This window comes from Malurus melanocephalus, unplaced genomic scaffold, assembly GCF_030028575.1.
Source record: "Malurus melanocephalus ecotype Western Australia unplaced genomic scaffold, MMel_1.1 scaffold_75, whole genome shotgun sequence".
NCBI classification, from domain to species: domain Eukaryota; kingdom Metazoa; phylum Chordata; class Aves; order Passeriformes; family Maluridae; genus Malurus; species Malurus melanocephalus.
Genome location: NW_026623307.1, coordinates 1,104,835 through 1,129,699, shown reverse-complemented (window position 1 = coordinate 1,129,699; position 24,865 = coordinate 1,104,835). Strand labels below are relative to the sequence as shown.

Sequence of the window (24,865 nt, the reverse complement as noted above, 5' to 3'; positions counted from 1 at the left end):
TCCTTTGCCATGAGGTCAAAGCTGCACGATGTGCCCAGTGAAGTCCAAATTAGAGATGGAACGCCAGAAGGAGAAAGTGCTCTCTGGTCTCAGAGGGAGCAACAACATTACTGTAAAACCTTGTAATCATTGACTTAGTGTTTACTRTTGCAGCTCTAGGTTTAAAGGTGATGGTCAGTATGTAATAAAAAGGGGGCACAAGTTTATAAAGAGCCACGGCTCCACTATAAAAGTCTGCGGTSTCTCTCAGCCCCTCCATCCCGACTGACCACCCTGATCTGCAGCACCAGCTCTCTGAGCACAATGGTTAGGCTTGTTTGGATGCTCTTTGGCATCCAGGTGCTTTGCTCCTGCACTGCTGCCCCTCCTGCCCGAGGAGCTGGGGCTGCACTGCTCTCCCCCCGCTGTGATGACGCTGCAGTGGTGGAGGCTGCAGACATGGCTCTCCGCCAGATCAATGCTGACCGAGAAGAGGGCTATGTACTCAGTCTCTACCGAATTGTCAGTGCCCGAGAGCAACTGCAGGTAAGTCATCCTCTTGCTCAATATATCCCTGTGTCTATCACTTTTTCTTAGAAATATCTATTTGAACTAAGAAATATTTCAAAAGGCAAATGCGAAGTTCCATTCACAGGACTCCAGAGGCCATGTCAACTTTATGCACAGACTAGAAACAATTTCATCACCACTGTGGGCAATTAGAGAGCAAATCTCAGCCATGACTCTCTGCTGCCTGCCCTTGGAATAGCTCCAGGCATCAGTTCAAATTTGATATGAAACACCACTACTCTGATTTAATTTCATTTTACACCTTCCTCCCACTGCCTTGAGCRGTTGGAGTGCAAAGGCTAGTAAGTCATCGCGTGCTTTGCACAAAGGATGTGAGCACTAACAGGTGTAAACACATCCCRTTTGGGACCAAGGAATTCCTTTACAGACCTCTAAAAGATGACTCATTCTCCAGAAGAAACCTGAAACCAGTTCAAGGGCAAAAAATACACTGGAAATACCTATAGAGTATCACTCACATTTCCTCAAGTATCTTATTTCTCCGTGTGTGCTTAATTTATTACTATTCTGTGTTACAATAACTGAATCTACAGGCACCAACTAGGGACAGCCTGAAATGAATTCACAAGGGTACATAACAAATTAGGCACTATGGAAGCCTGCTGCTGACATTCCCTGCAAGGTCTGCTCACTTGCCACAAGTTTACCTGAAAGGCTGAGTTCTGAACTCTGTAGAAAATCAGGCTCGTTGCCAGATGTGTGCTGGCAAAGATAGGACACTTCTTCCTGCGGCTCTTACAAGGACATGGTTCCTGCAGACACACTGCAGGAACTCCAGCAACCCCAGATCTCACAGCTAAAGATGCTCTGCTGTGCTTTGCACTATGTTCTCTGTATCGCTTTGCTCAGGTGACAGAATGTGCCCACTAAGCAATTGGATCAGGTCTCTTCAGAATTTTTCCACATGGTGCATGTGAGCTGGCCCAGAACCCATATCACCAGTCATGGAGTTAGGTASTCAGACCCGCTCCTGGGGCTATTTCCTGTTGCCAATAACTAGAGCCCCCTATGACTGCCCTGGAGTGCAGCATGGTGGGTGCAGATGTGCTGTAAACCACCTAAGTCATCTCCCAACTTCTTCTGACAAAGATATCTCAGCACAGGAGAATTTTGGTCCTTGGTTGTGATTTGGTCTTCCCCTTAATTCCCTTATTGCTTTTGAGTAAGCATACTTTATTCATCTTGGGGTTTAATTTATTTATTTACTTTTAATCTTTCTTTTTTCCATCTAATATTTGTATCCTGTAAATAAGGTATTTCAGGACATTGCAATAACAAACTAGACATTCTCAGCCCTTTATCCTATTTTTGCTGCTGTGGAGACTGAGCAGATAAGGAACGGTCAGTAATGTCAAGGGGGTTCATGGACAGCAACAGCCTTATGCCACCTCCCATTCCTCTCAAAAAAATGACTTTTTTTTCTTTCCCACACCAGTCAGTGGTCCTTTCTCTCACTTTCTTAAGCAGTACTGAGGATAAAAATATTTTCAAAGTTACTTCAAATTCAAATCTGCCCTTAAGCAACCTGTGGTTCAGCTTTGCTCTAATTGAAACTAATGAGCCATCTGCTATTAACTTATATGCAAGTAGGACAGGACTCGCTTTTACACAAGATACTTATGATAAGCTTCACTGACAGGCACTTAAMCAAAGTTAAAACATGCCAAAATATTTCATTTCTTTCCCTTGCACCAGGTCACCCTGCTGCCACATCTCCTCTGGCTGCCAGGCTGCCCAGCACATGTTGCAGACTGGCACCAGGAGCGCTGAGGAAGGGATGTTTTTTGGCAATGCAGGAAAGATATACAACTTTTTATTCAATCCTAAGCAGATATCAAAAGGCCTTTGCATAATGGTCTTCTAATGAAAATTAAAATAGGATGATTAAACCTTCAGTGATCTGCTGAGCTCTGAATAAGCCCCAAATTATCCTTTCCCCAGTGGAGGATGATACATACAGAAGCAGGTAGACCAAAAGATGTGTAGATTTTATAATAACCTCATCTGCTTATTAGAGCTAGTATTATACAAAAGAGCTATAGGCAACAAGAAATATAGTTTGGTCTGCCCTGGTTGCATTTAGTGCTTCTAATATCACCAAGCTTTTTAATCAGTATTCATGATTCAGCTGAGGAAACCYATCTAACACCAAACACATTGGATTATAAGAACATTTCTTTAATGAGGTATGTRCATGCTTTTGCCTCCAGAATACCTTAACAACCAGCTTGAAAGTTCAAGCCACCAATTCCAACTATGGCACTCCTTAAAGATACACATTTTTCTTGGCTGTTTCTTCTTCGTGTGGGTAATCTGATAGCTTTTTTTCTTGTGGAAATTATATTTAAGGTTACAAACTTGTACCAAATGCTGCGCTACTGAAAAACACATTCTCAGTAAGTAGCAATTACTCTTTGACCAATCTTACTTTGTGTTTACTTATTTAAGCTATATTAGCTGTCGTATTAAAGAGACATATTATCATGGTATGTAGGTGTCTYGTATGTAAACAGAAAATTATGCTTAGTTCCTTCCACAGAAGGATCTCAGCAGCCAGGTGTGGGGAYACTGCTGTTCCACTGCACAAACAGTGCTGCTGCACTTCAACATCATTCTTTGTCAAAACAGCTTTTGTTTATTTTTCACAGCCTTCAAAATGACACTTATAATTAAACCTCAGGATTACTGTAAGCAAACCCTGAGAGCTCAGTGCAAGGCAGATCACTGTACAGAACACTTAGGAAAAAAAAAGATGATATGAAAATACAAAAAAAAAATCATAGAAAGCATGAAAAGTTGCATATGTAAGAACAGAACTAAGAGACAATGATAAAAAGAAATAATTCTTTATTTTCTGTTAGTTTTGCTTATTCATATTTAAAGGTTTTACTATTACAAGTATATATGGCAGAGTTTACATAAAACCACCTTCACTCAGATCTCTGTAGGGTGTGATAGGTGTAGTTTATATCACTCGATCTCCTCAGACCTCCACAGCAGACACCACTTAATGGTTTTCTAAGCAGTATAAACACAAAAAAGCCAGCAGAACTCCAGCCTATAGATGCCCTATTGACTGATATTTAGTCAACTGCTAAACAGGAACCAAAACTAAAGCCAACATGATWCAGACACCAGCCCCAGACTTCCACAAGACTGCTGCCCCATTTAATGTCTTCTCTATAAATTAATGCAATCAATCAGGGATGCATGAATCCTACTCTCATTCGGTTTTGATTTTTCTCCCCCTTCAGCAAASACWTAATCTCAGCCTAAACATRCAGCTAAYACTCACATCTAAGTTCTGGAGGATGCCTACTGACAATGTTCCATGTTAGCAGTTTTTTATTAGTTGTGGTGTTTATCACGGCATTCTTATTTCAGGCAAAATAACCTACCTTTCAAATCTGATAATAAAATGTAGTTGACAATGAAAACATCAACATGTTTAGTCTTTATTCTTGRATTCTGGTTGGTACCAGAAACAGAAGGATAAAACTGACCAAATGACTGTTCTTCATGTAAAGCTGGCTTGCTGCATGACCAAGCTGCTTTTAACAGGGCCTGAATTTCACCTCATTTGCCACTTTTGTCACAGAATGTTTAGTTTTCAGGATATCTATGCATTCCACCAGTGTGTTTTCCATTTCTCCATCTCCTCTTTTTATGTGTCCCTACTTTGTTTGATACAAAACTGGCATGTGACCCTTTTGTTTCYTATTTTCAGGAGATCACTGGTTCTGTCTTCTATCTCATCTTGGATGTAGTAGATACTGAATGCCATGTACTCAGCAAAAAGTTGTGGAAGAAATGTAACCCCAGACCTGCTGATTCAACTGTAAGGATGTTATTTTTCTATTTAATCTCAGATATGAGGGGTTTCTCAGGTACTACTGATGACAGCAAAATCCCTACACTTGCTTTTTTAGTGGGCAACAAGGCTTGGAAAAAATCAAAGCCCATTTTATAAAATCCACARTTTTACCCTGTACCTTCTAATCAGTTTAWAGACTGGTAAGATTTATTTTAAAAAGTGAAAATTATCTGAAAGTTTTTGACCAGAGCTAATAAACAGACCAAACTAAACACCCATGCTAGGACACTATTTAGAATAATGGTTTACTTTCTATAGCAACCCTGTAAGAGTTTATTTTAAAGACAGCCTGTCAAGCAGGGAATAAAAGAAATTCACTTTTATATAACATGTGATTTTTGATTTAGTKTAATTCCACTTKTGTTTTGACAACTTTGCAAAAATTGTGCTGAAATAGGAGAAAAAGGAAAGCTCAGCAAGATAAGCTGCAAAGACAGAAAGTGGTTCATGACTGTTCCTAGAGGTGACCAAAACTATCCTGAAAAAATGAAAAAAAACTTAGAAAATGAAGAATGACATGAAACAAGTTTCACATGAAACAAAAAAAATAGGAAGTTATGATTCAATTGTCCTGGACTGCTTCTAAAGTCAATCAATTTCAACCTTTCAATGAAAAACTAGAAAAAAAAAAAAAAAAAAGAATTCTGCTCACTTCTCATTACAGTGATTTTACAGGAAAAAGGTGCGAGGCCTATATGGTTGATATGGTTTCAGTGAAGCCCAGAAATGCATGTCCAGAGGCCTTGATCACACATACAGGAATATCTAAGAAGCTCTCAGAAAATACACTTTGAACTCTTAAATACAAAGGTACAATGGATACTAATAGGCCAGTATTTTTTTCTGCCATGAAGTCAATTTTTGTATGCAGGGGTGGCCCTACTGTGACACAAAATAGATTTATTGTCTTTCTCTCCCTATAATTATGGGGGAAAAGGGGAAGGTGGAAGACAGGTAACGATCCCAACACCCTGAACTGATCTCTGTGTTTAAACTTTCTGGTTTCCAGACACAGACCCAGCTCCTGGGGCAGGAGCATTCTGTGACACTTGGACATTTCTGAGCTGCCAGAAGTGTGGCCCWGGGCAGGCCACCCACAGACAAGCACTGCATCTGTGTGACTCAGAATCACACCAGGGGATGAGCTGGCCTTTCATTTCTAAAGGAGATACTTAGAAATGTGCTTGTCATTTGAGCACTAACAAAACTTCTGTCTCGAAAAAAATTCCATGATTGCATGAAGAAAATGAACCACTCCTGTTTAGGTACTAGATGATTAGTGCAAAGGGCGCAATATTAATTGTTTTGAAATGTTTAAATTGTTTTAGGTTTACGGTCGATGCAAAGCAATTATCTACACTAATCAGGCAAGAAATATTGCTCATCTGAATACTTATGAGTGCACTTTGCAACCAGGTATGTCTTTAACACATTCTTTCTAASAGAACTGGAAAAACTCTTTGCCAAAAAGCATTACTTTAAATTTTAAATGTAATTATGACACCRCAGTATCTCCATTAGCTTCAGCTGCCCTGATTTTCTCAAGTCAATGATCATAAGGCCAGGGAGGTCCTGCAGCTCAAAAGAGTTCAGTAATAACTGTTTTAACCTCTGGTTCACTCAGCAGAGCCTGTATATGGGCTTTTACCCTCTGAACCAAAAGCATTTTTATGGGTTTGTGAAAGAGAAGAAAAAACAGCAAGCCCACTGTCAATAGGTTGAACTTTTTCCTTCAGTGTCTCTACCTCCACTATAATATTTTTATGGGTCTGTAAATACATAAAGATTCAAAATTACTGAGGGACTCAAACCACAATTTGTAACTCCACAGGAGTGGAGGACAAGTGGGCAGGGTTGGAGGCATTGATGCATTTACAGTGACCTACACTATCAACAYGCTCTTATGGTTATGCCGTCTCTAATGACATTGTTTTGTTTGAACAAATAGTTCCACCCAAATATATTTGGTCAATATGTCCTGACTGCCCAGTTGATGACAACCCAACTAAGCCTGAATATTTGGAGACAGCTGTCCGAAGTCTTGCCAAGTTCAATGAAGAGAGTAATCAAACTCATTACTTCTCTGTCCTTAATGTCACAAGAGCTTCAATGCAGGTAAGCCAAGGTTATTCGGATTTGTTTTAGCCCTCAAAAATATGGAGCCTCCAGTTCTACATTTTGTTATGTCTTATAGATTGTTTTGATTTTGTATTYGTATTTGATTTGTATTTTTGTATTTGCATAGTACAGAGAATACTTTTATGCAGAATTCTCCTGATCGTCATGATCCAAGACTTTGATTCCATTTATTGCAAAAAGAAGGGCTTTATGCAAAAGTTAAGACACAGATTTGCTTCCAAAGTTCAGGAAGGCTTCACTGTGASCTCTTTATTCTTCTATCACCACGAATTAGCAACACCCTAATAGAAAATATTTAATAAAGCACAGTCATACCTTACAGTACATACCCACAAGTTACCGGAAGAGTTTAAACATGGTTTAAAACTAATTTTAAACTAACAGAAAACTCATGATCGAATGGCTAAGTCCTCTCTTTTTACCACATTCTTATCTGGTCTCTTTAAAATTCACTATGTGTAGATAGCAAAGTGGTGTTTTCTTTGTATTACTAGGTATTACTACAATATATTTGTATTACTAGGTATTACTACAATATATTATTTAACCACTTCCATTTTCTAACCCCTGTTTCAGAAATAGTAAAATGATCCTGTTCACTAAAACAACCAGAAATTCTCAGCAAGACACTGAAGAGGGTCTTTGGCTWTGTAGTTCTATGTGGATGCTAACTTATGACAAAATCCAAACTGATTTCAATWATGCCTATCCATGAGTTACTAAGATTGCGCAATTAAAAGAAGCAAAAATGACCAGGCAATAAAGCAGCATCAGCAAACAAACATTGTAACAATTTAACACAACTAACAGTAATACCCCAAGCATCACTTGCTCCTTCCAGACTCAGCAGGATTTTTTCAGCTATTTCAAGGTCAGTAGAATTCTTTATTTTTCCTGACACATGCACAAGTTCTAATTGCCACTGGCCTTTCATTTACAGTGGGTTGTTGGTCCTGCATATTTTGTGGAGTTTTTAATTCAGGAGACATCTTGCTCCAAAAATGACACAGTTGCTGACATTTCCAGGTGTGAGCCACTTCCACCAGGAGTAGGTGTAAGTACTCTTYCTTGTACAAATACCAGTTTTCCAGGTACTATGATTCCTCAGTGAATACTAAGGATTTATCCCCTTGGTTCTTTGCAGAAAAAAMCAAAACCCACAGTCATATTTTTATGGATTGTAGCTCTATACAGTCTGGCAACTCTACAGACTGCTTCAGAATAGAGAAATGTTTCAGCAAGAGTTCAGAATTCTCACCAGAAGTCCATGAGCAAAGAAAACAGAAAAAAAAAAACCCATCCAGAAAAAGGTGGAGTAGCCATCACCTTACAAAACTGAATGAGTCTTCAGGATTTCTTCCAAGGAAACAGACAATAAATCACAAACAATGCATAGAGAGTATATTCATACTACAATCAGGTTATCTAGGGAAAACATAAGGAAAAAAATTGAAGAGAAACTGGAAGACTAAACAGGCATGTTGTCAAGAGAAAACATGCCAAGCCCCATCTTAAGTGAGATCCAAGCCATGATACCTACAGCCCAGTACAAATACAAGTACTAGAAACAACTTTTTTTTCACAGTTTCTTTTACTACTGCAGTGTGAAATTGGTTTTCTGTGGAAAATTATATTATGTTCCATACACTGCTTGCCTGCTTAGGGATATTCTGCTGCAGGAGAACTTAAGCAAGCTGTTGTATTTGGCCTTAAATAGCCGGCTTATTTCTGCTATTGTGTTATCTAACCYTCCTTTGCAAAAACAAGGCCTTTTTGAAAATGCTGTCTGCCTTTGTAAGGTTGCCAGTCCCAAAATAAAAGTTTGCCCAAGCTGTTTATCCCTACAAATACACTTAGAAGCTATAACTATTCAGCCTTTCATAATCAYGTATTTTACAAGATTGGAGCTTAGTATCAGTGCACCATGTGAAAAAATGCTTGTATTTTCTTCTTACAGCAAATCGGCTTCTGCAAAGGCTCTGTAGTAAACAGTCACAAGGAACAGTTTGTCACAATATCCTGTGAAATCTACAGTCAGCAGGTATTTCTTTAACTAATCTTAATATTGCAAGAGTAATACTCCTTTGCAAAACCAATATTAAACCTTTGAAAGCCCATCAATTTTTAAGTTTTCTTGTTCACAAAGACATGTGCTTCRAGGAAGTGATAAGGCCAGATCAGGAAGAAATCTCTCTTGTGATAAAATAGACTGTTGTTGGGTGGATAAAAAGGCAATAGAGTGAGCATAGAGACAATCAGGCAGAATGTGTTCAGAATGCTCTACAATGRAATTGTAAATCACAAAGGGAATGCAAGGGGCAGTTACTGTAGTTACCCAAGTTTCATGCACCYATCTTCCCTGGGACTAGAAGTAGTTACATGTGTCTATTCTTTGAGCTTCTGTTCTGTGGCTGGTCCTGGAAGACCAGAGATGTAGCAGATCCTTAGTGTAAAGGATATTCTTCATATTTGAAAGAATTTGGAATTGCTTCAATTTGGATAATGCTTATTCCTTGTTATTTAGGATCCTGCCCCTGAAAAGGAAAACCAGGAAGCTAATCAGACACCTGGAAAACCCAGGCACGATCAACAAGCTTCCACTTCAGATGCCGATCCTTTCTCCCCACACCTGGAAAAAACAGTGGGCTGGGTTAAAATTCTACCCCCTTCAAATGAGGACATCACTTTCTATAGCCTACGAGAAAGTCAAAACAAACTTAAAGACAGAAAGCCAGTTCCACCTAAGGCTGTAGGATCTACACCCAGTCTTGATAGAAAAAAGACTCAAGTAAACAAACTGGACTTGACCAAACCAATCRCTGGACCAGTTATTCTCCCTTTTCCTGAAGAACTTTCTCTATCAGAKTCATGCCCAGGAGAAGCAAAGCAGATGGAGGGCATCCTCTATCCTTTGATAACTAGAAACCCTACCACAGTCTAGCCAGCATCAAGCATCTCAACTATCTGCAACAAAATAGAAGCCAAAATGGCAACATGGTTTTCAATTTGTGTAACATCGTCAAATAAATAAATTGTTTATTACAGTCTTCATCTTTGGAGTTCTCAGTTTTAAGAAAGCGCAAGAATAGACTGGGAAGTTTAACTGGGGCATGGCCTGTCCCTGTCACTGCCTGGGAGCCTGTCCCCAGGGTCACCAAGGAACAGCCCCGGTGTGCTGAGCCTGGAACTCGGCACCAAACCCTCCTGGAGCGGGGGCTCTGAGAGAGTCCCAGCACTGAGACGGGACATGAACAGCACTTTAACCCTGTGTAGCATTAAAATATTGTGAGGTTCTGCTATTGTGTGGGTAAACTTCTTAATCATAATGTGAGAWGCTTAGCCTATTTTCCAATTTCCAGTGGATCTCAAGAAAGATTATTTTTTTTCTTAATGCTTAATACCTCACTTGAAGTATGTAGAAGTGCCTTCACACATGTGAAACCTCTGCACATAATTCTGGCTGGTGGGGAATCAAGCCCAGGCTATTCAGATTCTTATGCTCTACTGACAATGCAAGAAAAACAATGATTTTAAAAATCAGCCTAATTCTTTCTTGAGATAGGTCATATTAACTGCTTTGTACTAAAAGCCACAGGGACACTCCACAGCCTGCAGCTAAGAAAAAATCGATTTCACTAAAGTCAGACATAGTAATTGTACTGACAAAAACAAATATAAATAAATGAGAAGACAAAAAGAAAAAGAATGAACATAGGAAAGAAATGTCATCTGTGGCCAGGAGTACACTGATATTTGCAATAATTATGGGCTTATATGAGACCACAAAGCCTTTTTCTAGTTGCCACCAGATCTGTAAAACCATTTGTTCAAAACAAAATCAATAAAATATTATTGTTTCTGAAGCTTTTATGATACTGTATCATCCCTAGAGATCCTGGATAATTTCTGCATTTAAAAAGCCTTTCAACAAAAAAGTATGGTTTTGTCAAAGTATCCTGGCATTACACAAGTTGATTAAAATATATTATTTTATTTTTATAAATAAAATATGAAGTATTATTTTCTTTTGAGTGGGAAAATTAATATTAAAATATTGTATGGAGTTATATTCACAGAAACTATGCTTGCTTTTTCAGTCTGCAAAATTCTTACAAACATAAAGGAATTTAATTGCTTCAAAGAATAAAATAAACCAAAAAAATGATGTGTGAAATGTATCAACTGAGCTAAAMGTAATTCCATTTCAATCCTACAGTATAGAAATTTCAACATGTTTTGGCTTCATTCATTTCAGAGTAGAAAAACTTTCAAAATCAGATTGCTCTCGAAAAATACTAAAATTCAAATTCTAACTAATTCTTATTGCAGTAGGAGCTCTAGGCTGTGTCAGCATTCCCTTTTCTATCAAGTCATTGACTTATAGGATCTTGTTTTTCCTTTGGGAAGTTTCACCTTTGCCAGCTCAGGTTTCTCTAACACAACCACTTTGTTCTACTTCCCTGGGACAGGAGCCTCTGATTTGCCATGTGCCAAAATCTGGGATGAGGGACTGCTCCATTCCCTCACAGAGAGCACCCACGACTGCCTTTAGTGAGTCAGGGAACAGGGCACTGGGGCAAACAACCTGTCACACTTGAGGGATTTTCAAAATGCTGGGTTTGCCCCTCTTTTCAGTTRRTCACCACACTTCTCACTTCTGCTGYAGAGTCCTTTTATTAACTGTTTGCATGTTGATGCTATTCTCATGGTGGCTCCATCAGTTTAATGACACTACTGAGACCTCTATCAACATACATAAGCAGATTCTTCCCCCAAAGGAGCACTGGGGAAGAAATCAACTTCATTAACTGCTAGTCACAGCCAAGAATACCCCATTTCACTCAGTTCTATTTCTTGACTACAGCTCCTTACCACAGTAAATTGAACAGCCACAGTGAGTGGAGATAAATGGAGTGGAGCTGGAGTGAACATAAGCAGGAGGATTTACAGGRGACACTGGAAAATCTGGATCCACAMTTTTGAGTGTTCCATTTGGATACKGTGTAGCCTATTCTGCAGACGAGGCTAAGAAATTACATTTGAATCAATATTTTCCATAACTTGGATCTGGGATTTGGGTTCAAAGATTTCTCTGATTTAAAAATAAACAGGAGAAGAGGTGCTTATGTAAGCAGCAACTGAATCTCCAGTACAGATCATCAAAGCACCAGTGGYCATGCAGAGCCATGAGCATTTCCTTTATTTGCTGTGTTCATCCAGCCCAGAGTCCGTGCCCAGTTTCAGTGTCACCCGGGCCACTGCCAGTGTTTACCATAATTGAGGCACGGTACTGATGTCCAAGATTAAATTCTTGAATTACAAGTAGGAGACTGAGGTTGTGCAGTTTCTGTGTTTCCTTTGTCCTCAGGACACACCTGGATACTGCAGCACTCCCATATGGCATTGATATTATTAACAGCTGGTAGCATTTATCCAGCAAGACTTCAAATCCTGCCGCTGATTCAGCACGTTTATGCCAGTCTGTGAGTGGGCCAGCACTGCAGCATTCTCCCTCATGGGCAGTCTGGTCTCCACACTGACTCTCAGAGACAGAACTGCAGCAAATCCTCTTCAAAATGTTCAGGTAATGCTGAACCTCTCCCTCTCCTGGCCTGGTCTCAGCTCCAGCCAGTGTGAGCAAAGCAGCAGGCAGTGACACAACCTGTGTCCCTCCAGCCACACCCCAAGTGCTCCTCACCTCCTCCCAGGACTCTGAACAACTAAGTGCTGCTTTTCCTTGTCCAGCAGAAAACAAGCCAGTGACACTAAGAAGCTCTTCATCCAGTCACTGGAGATGAGAAGAGGATGGATTTGGGCAGAAAATTCCCAATTCACTTTTCAATTTTGTTTTACAGTTTTTCAACACTTATTGATCTTATGGTATTATATCATCCATTAATAACTTGTTACCTGGGCAATGTCCAGCTAAAATATGGTCTGATGTTTATTTGAGCAAACATTCCAATTTCACATGAATGTTTTTTATTCAGGCACAGATAAATGATGGTCGATGACCTCCAGGACTGTTGACATTTTTATCTGATATTTCCAATCTTTTATCTCAGAATACTGGTGAGGCACCATGAATGTAAAAAAAAAAGGGGCAGTAATATCCAAAGGATACAGAAGAAGATTTTCTGGCTTACTTATGCATACATTGACTGTGCACTTGTTTAGATCTTTTGCCTATCCTCTTCTTCTCATCCTTGGCCCATGAAACAGATTTCAAAAAGCAAGACCCAGACATCAAAGTTCTTAAAACGGGTTTAAAAACCAAGGTTTTTATAAAATAAGCTAAATATAAATTATATTTGTCTGACTTCAGAACCTACCTATTGCATACACTTCATAGTTAAGCATTTTCTTCTGCATCTCTGAGATGTGTAGCTCCCTCTGACCCCATTCTTAGCATCAAATTCTCAACCTCACCTTTTCCCCAGCCTCTCAAGCCCCTCTGCAAGAAGGTCAGTCTTTCAGCATATCCTTACAGTCATCAATTTACAATTAGACAGTTTTTTAGTAAAATGCAATTTGCAGCCAAAGACACTGAGGACAAGACAARGAATACTGACGCCCTTTTAATTCTGTGTATTAGTCCTTGAGGCCTCYGAAGCAAAGAGACTTCTGTTAACTACGTTGTCAACCTGCTCACTTGACACTTTGTCTCCTCCAAATAGCTTTTGAACTTGAGGTCTGTTTGAATGAAATTTGATAGACAAGGTGATGAAACTTGCTACAAGTTTGATAAAAAACTGGTGACTGKTAAAGAAAAATATACTGCAGGCAGAGAGGGGAAGCTATAGCTGCAGCTTCTGCTCTGAAAGCCATAACCAAAGCAAATTCTTGTAACACTGCATTTGCATTGGGGTCATCCTGTTTACACCCAGCAGATAAAAATAAGTCATGTCACATTTACATATTTTTCCATCCTACTTGGGTTATCGCTGTTAAGTGCAAAGCCACCCCAAGAACTGCAAATCTTTTCTGGATTTTACATCAAGGCCACCAAGGTCTGAAGCTCTGGGGAATTTCAGACTGAAAAAAACAAGTAAAGAGATGCCAGTTCAGAATTCACCTGTAAACAACAGGAGCTACACGTCTGTGTTCAATGGGCTCTGGTTTGGRAGCAGGAACAAGAGCGGCTGCAGAGCAGCACAGTACGAGATGGGAAAGGTCTTGCTGCCTGCACGAGTGACAGAGCTGTGGTGACACCAGCCTGACAGTGAAGCACTCCTGCAGAAGGCAGAGAACAGTCTGCTCATAGCAGTTGTTCTCCCAAGAAACCAGGAATGTCTGTAAATAGTTATGCCTGTACTGTCGGAAAGGAGGAACTGGTTATTGGATATCTTCTCCTTTATGTGTCACCTCTCCTTTTTCTATCCCTTTAGCTTAAAGTTATATTTATTAAGCATTTCATACACTATTTTTCAAGTGGGGAAGATAAGCCTCTTTTTGATGTGTTCTCCCAGTCCTCTGGAGAGGTTTGGGATAGATCTTTATTACCATATCCTTAGAGTTGGAATGTGGATCACCTCTTATTGCTTCCTTGGTAAAAGTCATAAACGAGGTTTTGATATGCTGCTCAAGAGAAATGCCATGTTTGGACAAATATTCCTATTCCTTCCAGCAATCTGTTTATAGAGATGGCTTCATTAAAGCTACACACAAAACTTACAAGTAATAAATATAAAAACAAAATAAGATTTTAAAAAGATATTAGTCTGAAGGAGAAGTGATAAAAATACATTATCCTGACCTAAGTACAACCAGTATTTAATTCACTGTTCTTACTGTGCCTGGAGTGCTTGTCCATGCTGTACTTTAATAGACTCCAATCTTTCTTTCCCAAAGAAATCAAGGACAAAATTCTCTAGAGTGGGAAGAGAATCTTATTTTACTTCTGCAGTCAATTTTGCAGGAATTGCACATTTACCACTGTTTATTCATACTGTTTCAACTTCATACATAAAATATACATAAGCTACAGTAAAAAAAATGATGGGTGTCACAGCGAACAGCCCAGAACAGAAGAGGAAAAAAAGAACAAACAATCTGCAAACAACAGACGGCTGAGGGAATAATGTTATAAATCACCTAATCCAATGCCTTTCTTCAGTATCACTGCCCATTTGAAAAAATTAACTAGTATTGTAATAAATGAATTGGGGTGCAATTTGGAACACAGCAAAGATTGGAATATTATTTTTAACTGATGAGATATATTTCAAATTGATTATTTACACAACATTTATTTCATTGCTTTATTTCCATTTTCCAGAACAGGCTCTGAGTAATTCTGATGAAATATTATAAAACCAAACCCAAAAGAAACGCCCTATTTCATCAGAACAGTGGTACATCCGGCCCAGTATTCATCTCTGTCAGAGGCAAAAGACAATTGAGGTTAGAAGAAGTTTATGACCTGCCCCTCTCTGCAAACCATTCCCCTTGTACTTTTCCAGMACCCAGAATCATTGTACCAGGGACTTTAAAGGGTACCCTTCTGCTTAGTCCTTCCACTATCCACGTAAGGACCTGCTGTCATGGACTTCCCTAAGCAATTTCTGCCCCCAATGACAATGTCTGCATTCAGATYTTTCTGTGGGGGGACTCTTTTTAACCATTTTAAACTGAGTGCCTCTAGTTCTAATATTGTAAGATGCTCCATTTAGCTTATCTATTACCAGAGAACTGTTGTGTCCTGAATTAACCATGAATGAAATCTACAGCTTCAGCTTAATGCATTTTAAAATATGATTTCTTAGACATCAGACATGGATTTTTTAAAAATAAAGATTAATGAAATGAGGTAGTTGTTTACTGTATTTCTGTGTGTTTGTCAAAAAAAATAAGTAAAAAAACCCTTCAAGGTCAAATGTGTAAATGCAGGACATAGAATCATAGAATGGTTTGGGTTGGAAGGGACTTTAAAGATCATCTGGCTTCCAGCCCCCAAGTCAATTACATAACTAGAACCTTTCTGTGTGAGTAGCTATTCCAACCTTCACATCAACCAGGACTTGGAAAATTCCTTATCTGAGTCTGACCTTGTCATTTTGGACTCACTTTGTATTTTTGTATTTTTTTATTCAKTGTTTGAATTTTGTATTCTGTCTGCAGCCATCCCCTGACAAGCAATTACTGCCTTTTAAGGATGTCTCAAACTATCCTGAATAAAAGATTTTGAATACAATAAGAAACATCCTTTCTGCCTGGGAGAGGATATTGGCATATCCTTGAAAGGTATGAATCTTAATATGGAGTTCATTATTTTAATAAATACAAAAAGAAAAATTATCTGTAATTCTCTAAAGAAGTCTATGAAGGCTACCACAGCCAAAGAGCTCACAAACTAATTCAGACTGAGAATGCAAAGGCAGCTTTATGTCACTTCTTGCCATACCTAGATTACGTGGGTATTAGGCCAGTCAGTCTCTTTCAGTACCAGGCTGAAATGATGCAGAGCTGATACAAATCTGCTCTAATATTTTTTTTTTTTTTTTTTGAGTTGGAGGAGTAGCTGGTACTCAAATAGCTGCTACAGACCACCAGTTCGCAGTGCACCTTGAGCTATGTCCCTTTTCTAAATCTGAGTCAATTCCTTGCTTCCCTTTCACTAGTTCCCTGTTGGAAAGGGACSTGTAAAAACAGGGATATAGATACAGCCATAATTTGACCACAAACATTTCAGCATATTTTCAGTTCAACTGTTTTAAGAGTAAACAGAAGACCAAGATTGGGTAATATCTGCACACATAAACTGGACCTTCTTACTGCCAGGCTCAGCCTTATACTGTTAGAAGTAAGGACTTTACATGGTAAAGCACCATTGCACAATGCCTGCTTAAAGAATCACAAACAGACCCTTTGATGGGTAGTCCAGAGAGTGTTATAAGGCCTACTTTCCTCAAAATCTGCTCAAACACTATATAATCATTTACTTGCTGTTTGCAAATGTTAATCCAGGGTCAAGGTAATGGCTGTCTGACATGACACTTGAATTTATATAAAACCATGCCCTTTTAGCATTCGCTTTGGTGGGCTGCTCTGATTTAAAAGCAGACTGCTGGCTTTATCAGGGCATGGGCACAAGTGACCTTACACTGCAAACAAAATGCTGCTTCTAGCTTCAGCTTTTTTTCTAACACTACTGCAGTGCTCTAATGCCCAAAGCGAAACAAGCATTACACCTGCAGACTGTAACACCATTGAAACAGAGGCAGGAGTGGCCCTGGATCTGGTCAACAGACATCGCAGAGATGGATATGTTTTTGGTTTATTCCGTGTTGCTGATGCACATGAACTACGCTTAGTAAGTATCAACTTAAAGGCAGATTTTTTAATAATGAGTAAGGTCAAGAAGAGCTTTCGTTTATTGCTTTTAACAGAACAACATTGATGTAATTCAATGAATCAGCTGTGATTTACACCACCTCAGTATTCGTGTATGACTTATTGCATGTAACCTTGATTTCAAATGATGCTGATGGCCCCTCTTCTCTTGGTCAGCAGGATGTTTGCACAAGAGATGCTCTGGACAGCTTTACACAAGTCTGGAAATTAATCTGTCCTTTCTGCTGTCCAGTTTCAGATGTTATACTCAAAACTAATATTCAGAAGGTTTCTTTAATCCATGAGTGTCTAACATTAATTAGACCAATGGATCCTGCAAGATTGGTATTTTGTTATTATCTTAATTTCGGAGATTGTTGGATAAACTGGTGGAAAGGAAAGAAAGGCACAGGAAGTCCAAGGCGTTGCTACTCTGCAAAACAGGGGAGGGACTGGATAGAGAATCCCTATCAGYCATTTCCTATTTCCTTCCTATTTCTATTTGTGTTTCCTAGAGAAGGYACATTAGCATTTCTCAATGACTGCYTAAATGCCAGAACWAATCAGAGCAATTCCAACAAAATCTCCACTGGGTTTATACAGGAGTATAAAGATACTCAATTATCCACAACAGAACAGTTCTGAACTTGTGCAGAACTCTAGTGACAAAAAAGCTTTTAAAACAACCAAGAAGACACCATGTAACACCATTTCTTCCCCCCCCCCCGCCCAAGAGCCATTCAGCAGATCAACTGAGGAATTTTCTACTGCATATGTGGATGTAGACATTTAATCTCTATTTTACAATTAGAGACAATGCTAAGATACACAAATATTGCAAAACCAGTGTTTAATGTGACACTAGTGGATTCTCACTAACRAAAATATTACACTATACTGCAGCAATTCTTTCACAAGGTCTTGTCTATACAGAAACACTCTGAAAAAGGAACTTGAATGGATGGAACTTCATAAAACCTGAGGACACTTATTCATAGTGAAGGGATTTGTATAGTTTTATCTGTGTAACAGAATAAAATACGTAAATGTCCATATAGGGTCTGAATTAAGTTTAAATAATCCATTCTAAACTGTTTCTGTGGGTCACAGAAAATTCTTAGTACCACRTCCCATTACACTGGCAGCCAAATTCAAATTTTAATTCTCCTAATCCTTTTCASTCAGGAGACAGAACATACTAGAAGAGTTTCAGAGTTAAGTCTTCTGGTTTTGTTGGGGTTATTACAGTTTTGTTGCATCTGTCTCTGAATGAACTGAGAAGGAAGCAAGGTTCTGAGAAAGTATCTGGTCACCAAGGTAATTTGAAATGGATGTAGATATATAATTGGCTGCCTAGACAACTGATGTCCTAATAGAACAATATGTTCCATGTTAAAAGCAGAAACAGGGAATGGCAGCCTTTGAAYAGGCATTTTCCCTACTTGTTGAACATCAGATTAACAACAGACACTTCTCAAAGGTTATCAACAAAAAGATAAGAAGCAACAGTTTTAAGTTGCAGGAAGGGGAATTCTGACTATTTATAAGGCTAAAAAAAAGCATGGAGAAAGTGCTTAAGTACTGGAATGGCCAAGAGAGGTTGTGGAATATCTGTCTTGGTGATACACAGAATGCAGTTGAAACTTTGAAGTTTCAGCTTTGCCTTGAGCAAGTGGCTGGGCAAGATGACCTCCCAAGGCCTCTTCCAGCCTGAATCCTTTCTATGTTTCTCAGCTCCRAAAAACCTTAATAGAGAACTGGAGAAGCTTCATTAAAGATTAAACATATTGACCTCAAAAAGTTTTTTTTCAGATCAAACTTCTTGTCTACAAACTCTTTTTTACTTGCACTTCTCTTGCAGGGAAATTCATCCATCCTCTATTTAACTTTGGATGTGCTGGAAACTGAATGCCCTGTCTTATCCAGAAAACACTGGGAGTCCTGTGAATACAGTGACACCTATCCCAAGGCAAGTAATGGCATCTTCACTAACTCATACATCAATAAGGCATTAASTTGATCTTCATCCGAACTGCCCAGAAATTTGTGTCACAAAATCTCAGTGAAGACTAGGCTTTAATATGGCTCATTCTACACCAAAAGCTGTCTAATTCTAGAGCTGCTAAACATAAGCTAAARGCTTGGAAAAGGGTTGATTCTTCCAATAAGTGTAGCTTTATTTAACTAGTTGTCTCAAAGGAACTGTACTCCACATTCCACTGCTTGTAGCAGAACTTATGTTTTAAGGATAATTTGCTGACAACTAAAGGGCACTAGAAATTATTTTTAAGCATGTTCCTAGTATATGAASCAGAAATACCAGCGCTATATTTTGTCAGTTTTCTGTCCTAGCATTTGTGGTATGACAATGTGAAATATTGCTAGTGTCAGTACTAGGAATGATATACAGCAATATGTACCCTTTTGTTTTCAGTCCAATGATGGAGTCTGGGATGAGAACTCCAAGTTCAAAACTTTGTTTAAATAGGACAGTTGTAATACTATGACACAGCACAAAGCAGGAAGGCCAGAAGGAGAGAAGAGAAAGCATTTATTCTTTTTCTTGAAGTGGAGAAAAGGAATGGAATAAAAGGTCCATCCACTTTTTATAGAGAATTTCGCTGCTATCAAGTACTACCGTATTGTAAATAAGTATCAGGATCACTAGGACATCTGGTTCAGTTATCCATTGCCTATTCAGTCATGYAAACTGAGAAATAAAGACTCTTGTAGAGAGATCCCATTTTATCTGAAGACAAATTTTGAATGGTACTTAATCAAACATTCAATTAATGACCACATCTGTTATTCTTAGAGGTACTGCACATTAAAAGAAGGTGTAATTTCTATGATCGCCTATATCCAATTAAATCCCGGGAAAATCACATCATAATCATGTATTCTTTTTTCCTCTCAGGACTTTGGGCAATGTAAGATTATCACATATACAGACCATCTGCTGAAGAAACCTCAACTATATGGATTTAATTGTACATTAAGTCCAGGTAAAGTAACCACTGTTGTAAGCCAATTCATACCTCAAACCAGCCCTAGTACCAAAGTCTGTACACTACCAGTGCATGGTAACCGTAATAGATTTGTTCATCTGCTTGAAATTCATATTTTAGATAATTCAAATGGAATGTTAAGAATGAATAATAGAATTAAGGTTACCATACTCCTCTAAACCAGACTTTATTGATGTCAGATGATATCACCATTCCAGTCCACCAAAACATGCTAATGAATATCAGAACAAATGTAAAYTTGGAAAGACTGACCATTTGTGGTGGCAATATTCTAAGGTGATTTAAAAGAATGTTCATTTTCATGGGTTTTTTTTTCACATTACAGGACAAACCCTTATTTGTGGAGTGAGGGACAGGTATTTCACTTCCAAGGAAATGCTACTTATAAGTTTCTCATTATGAATTCACCTTAAAGGCATGGGCACACTCCCAAGAGTATTAATATCCACTGCAATATTAGTAAATTACTTGTTTTCACAGTTCCACCTGACTTACTAGAGTGCAAAGATTGTCCTGTGAAAATYGAAGCTTTAGAAGTCACTGAGCAACATAAAGATATTGCTGCAAAGGCCYTGAAGAAATTCAACAGTGAAGGTAACCACACAAACAACTTTGCTGTGGATAAAGTTGAAAAAATTTTAAAGATGGTAAGTTGCATTTTCTCCTAGAATTACTTAGAAATGACACAATTTTGTGAACAGCTCCAAAACCATGGGACCAGAACTCAAACCCTKCTAGGATCAGTTCTACCAGCATAAATCATCTGTTTAAAGTTGAAAGTCCTACTTCAGCAAATACTTGATAACAACTTCAGTTTAGGTGTGTGAAAGCAAAAGGATTTCTCCCTTGCTAAAAACTATGGCAGTATGATGGCATTCAAAATTCGAAGCCCCTTTGTGTACATATTTTATTTTGGAATTCATATTTACCTATCATAACATACAKGAGTTTATTTACTACTGAGCAGATTTTGAGATGGAAAGTTGTGYATTATCATCACACATTTTGTCAGTTGAAGACAGATAATTTTTTACTCTAAGAATATTTAGCACATGGGTACAACACAGAGTGGAACATGCTCAGCATCATTTTGACTTGCTGCAGAGCAAAGCAGCACTCTGAGGATAAGAGGTGAATTTGTGTTGTAACTCTTGAAGAACTTCTGGGTCTGGCAAACAACTCTGTATCKGACTGATGTCATGAAGTCTTATCCTTTGGGTGATTTGAAGTATATTAATAACAAAATTTCTTGTTGGTAGATACTGGAGACATGCMCTTAAACAGCACACGATCATTTTGCCAACACATGTGTCAGCCCAGGACACCTCTGTAATGAGGTCCCATGGCTCCCACCATAATACATGTAGATCTTGGAAAGTGCCTAAATGATAGCATGCCAAACCCACCTCCCTGCAGCTTTTAATATTGCTCAGAATCCTGACAGTGTTCCACAGTGTAGCCCTGTGCACGATGTACCCCCACTGCCATTTAGAAAGGGATTATTTTCTCATTGCCTGTGTTTGTGTCTTTCTCCCCAAGCACTTTGTTTTCACACTTCACCATCTTCAGCTACAGCAACACYTTAAATTGTACCACTGGATTTTAACGCCAGAAACTATGAACTACAATAAAAAACCCATGCCATAAAGTATGTGCATGCACTTTTAACCAACTTAGTCAAACAAGTGAAACCCGTATGTGCACACATGTTAAGGACACCTTCAACACAGACTTGAAATAAAAGTACTGCTGTAGTTGGAAATTAAAATGAAACACCTCTTTATGGATTTTAATAGGATCACAAAGGCCTTCTCCATGTTCATATGGAGTAAGGCCTTCTCTAAAACTAATGCCCTTGACAACAGAGAAAGCAACAGTCTCACAGTAACTGGCAGCATTTCACCTCAAATTAACATCAGTGCTGTAATACTATGCACTCCATTCACTGGAAAGGGTTGGTTGCCATCCAATAGATTKCTCTGCTTTCACAGGAGCAGCAGTTCAGTTTAGGGAAGAAGATTCTAAGGACACTTTTTCTAAAAACAGGCTGTAAAAGTAACAGATTTTATAACAGACACATATTAAACAAAGAATTAAAGCAAGTGTTCCTGGAAGTTGTAAGGATGTGAGGCAAGTAAGATATAAATTATCTAGCCTGCTTTCCTTGCTGAATATGCATATATGCATGAACATTTGAATGGGACAGATAAGGAAAGCATGAATTAGATGGGATTTTGACAATAAGATGAATTATGGTTGCTTTGAAAATTACAGGACTTTAAATAAACCTAGTTACCATTTCTTCTTTGACCTCTTGGTTTCAGACCGCCTCCCGTGAAGGTCACATTTTAGAATTCTCTATAAAAGAGACCAACTGCTCCAAATCTATTCAGCAAGAAGATCAGGCACTGGAATGTGATTTTCTGCATGACTGGCATGCTGTAAGTAAAGTCTTAGAATGAGAACTGATATTATGGGTGGTACCAGGAAGATTCCACTAATATATTTCCAAGTGTTTATTATAAGCATGTACATATATACATATTAAAAGCATGTGTAAGCATACATATTATAAGCATGCAACTCAAAATTAAAAATCCAGCATGTCCAAGCCCATATCCTTATTTTACAACTGCTCCTTTATCTTTAATAAGGAGACAGTCTGAACTCTCAAATCTTAGCGTTACTGGAGTCTGGTGTATTAAAGGCCTAGAGATTTCCAGGTTGGATCTGGATTTGCATTCAAATTGTGGCCAATCCCTAGCAAATCATTCATACTATGTCTATAAAAACTTTTACAGTAATATGAGCTATAGATCCTGAAAAAAATATATGCCTTATGCCATCCCAGTGAGCTTAGGGTCACTTTTTTCTCCTCTGCTGCAGAGGAATGGAGAGTGGAATTATTCAAGCTCATCTGCAGAAAACCAGCAAAGTRTTCCACTTTTCCACTACTATAATAGTCTACACCAAAGAAACAGCTAGGCAATATTTCATAATTTCAGAATAAATTATTCCCCAGAAATTAAATTGAAATAATGAAATAATGACATGGAAAAAACCAAACCAACAAACAAACAAAAAAACMTGTAAAACTTTTGGTTTATGTACATCCACCACTTTCTCTGGCTTTTTATACTCCAGAAGACTGGAAAAGGTTGTGAATTAACTGGAAAGGGAGCCACAAGTTCACTAGAATGAAGTACAAGGCAGATGGCTATAGAGGGTTTGAATTCTGTTCTCTGTTTGAATTCTGTTTGTGTGTAAAATGCCATTAATGCCATTTGTAGTCACTGATCATAATGGACTGCTAATGGCCCCAACAAATCTCAGATAAAGCACCCAGTRCAGAGAGCATACACAGCACTCATCACCTGAGTTCTGTGCTCTTTCACATGAGCAATTCTATACACAACGTCTGGACAGCAGGAGAAAGTCACYGCAAACAGGAAGCTAAGGAAAATAATGCTAAAAACTTAGAACAAGTTACTTTTTTAAAAAATAAATGGAAGAAAGCTCTATCTTGAGCTTTGTCTGAAGCAGCATAGCTACACAGTGCCAAGTTTTGAGAACTTTGAGCAGAATTACACAATCTTAACAATCTTCTGTGTTTGACAAGCAAAGACAGGAAAAAAGAATAAAAATCAGTCACCAACTGGTACTTGTTTTGGAGGCACCAGTAGCTGGCCAATCTCTTAGACATCAAAAGGGAAGTAAGATGGGGAGCAGTAGTGCTCTAGATGCACATGCTGAAGTGCACCTAGAGTGCATCACAGTCAAGAACCATCAAAAACAGCACATACTTTAATCATTATTAAGCACTGGCAAGCACTGGTCAGAAGGGTCAGGATCTGGCTAAATTATACGAACTTGGTATTGAAGGAATAGTCTAACTTGTCAAATGCTCAACTTCAGCAGTTTATACTAATTCCATCTCAAGAACCCAGATRTGCATTGTGGTCTTCTCCCTTTCTTTTCCTTAGCACACTGGATTCTGCAAGGCAAGAGTTATCAGTGATGCAGATGAAGCTGATGGAACAGATATAAGCTGTGAAATCTACCATCCATGGGTAAGTACTCACTAATGGACACATCTCTGGCTATCCTCATGCAGGTTACAGCAACCTTGCTTAGTCCCAACTGGCAGACGATTATAACATTTATGCCWATTTTCTATTGCCTGGGTGTGATGCAGCATATCAGGACAGACAGATCTTCCAGTCCTAGGTCAATCAGAGGATGAATTAAAATTAAGCTGTCCTTACTACTCCTTTCAAGAGTGTCTTCTCTCAGTTCAACCACTTGACTTAGTGTAAGTGAGTAGAGATTGGCAAACAAGTTCAAAGAAATTTTAGAAAGCAAGAGAAGGGGAGATGATCTTTATCGTATTTGGTATTCCAGTTTATATTACAACAGCTACTCCAGTGTGGATTTATTTTGTTTTGATCTATCACAAGTAGTTTGACATGGTGTAGTTTTTTCAGATTTTCAGCAATTTGGCATTTTATTACCTACTCCTATCTTTCTATCTTGAAAAAAAAAAAGCGTATTTTTTTTCATCAAAGATCAACAGAGTTATAAATGCAAACCGACTACCTACCATATCTCTCTTTCTCACCATTTTCTTCTGTCCTATCAACACCTGATTAATACGTCCTCCCTGATGCTTTTATAAACAGCACCATGGCTGTGGGCGAAGAGGCAAATATTCAGCTCTGGGACATCCACACAGACATCCCCATTGTCATCATYATTTTGGTCACAGACATCGCCATAAGCATCATCACAGACATGAATGTCCACCCTCTTCTCAACCCAGCCCTGAAGACCCTGAGCACAACCCCAAACCCAACAAGGAAGATCAAGACAGCAATGAAGGACCTGCTACTTCKTCCCCTTCTTCCCATGATGAGCCAGATCA

The 24,865-nt window shown here is 38.6% G+C and overlaps 2 protein-coding genes across 2 annotated transcripts; both read left to right on the top strand.

The window, feature by feature from the left end:
• Nucleotides 1-201: 201 nt before the first annotated feature.
• On the top strand, nt 202-9,634 carry LOC130574102 (fetuin-B-like). Its single transcript, XM_057367100.1, has 7 exons — nt 202-525; nt 4,298-4,408; nt 5,773-5,860; nt 6,393-6,559; nt 7,524-7,637; nt 8,541-8,624; nt 9,108-9,634. The coding sequence occupies exons 1-7, from the start codon at nt 304-306 to the stop codon at nt 9,522-9,524; spliced, it is 1,203 nt and encodes a 400-aa protein (XP_057223083.1). The 5' UTR covers nt 202-303; the 3' UTR covers nt 9,525-9,634.
• Nucleotides 9,635-16,621: 6,987 nt separating this feature from the next.
• LOC130574166 (histidine-rich glycoprotein-like) lies at nt 16,622-24,863 on the top strand (the record flags this gene model as incomplete). Its single annotated transcript, XM_057367228.1, has 7 exons — nt 16,622-16,895; nt 18,777-18,884; nt 19,833-19,920; nt 20,425-20,591; nt 22,269-22,385; nt 23,928-24,014; nt 24,624-24,863. Coding segments are annotated over exons 1-7 (1,005 nt in total), but the record flags the coding sequence as incomplete, so codon positions are not given.
• Nucleotides 24,864-24,865: the final 2 nt, after the last annotated feature.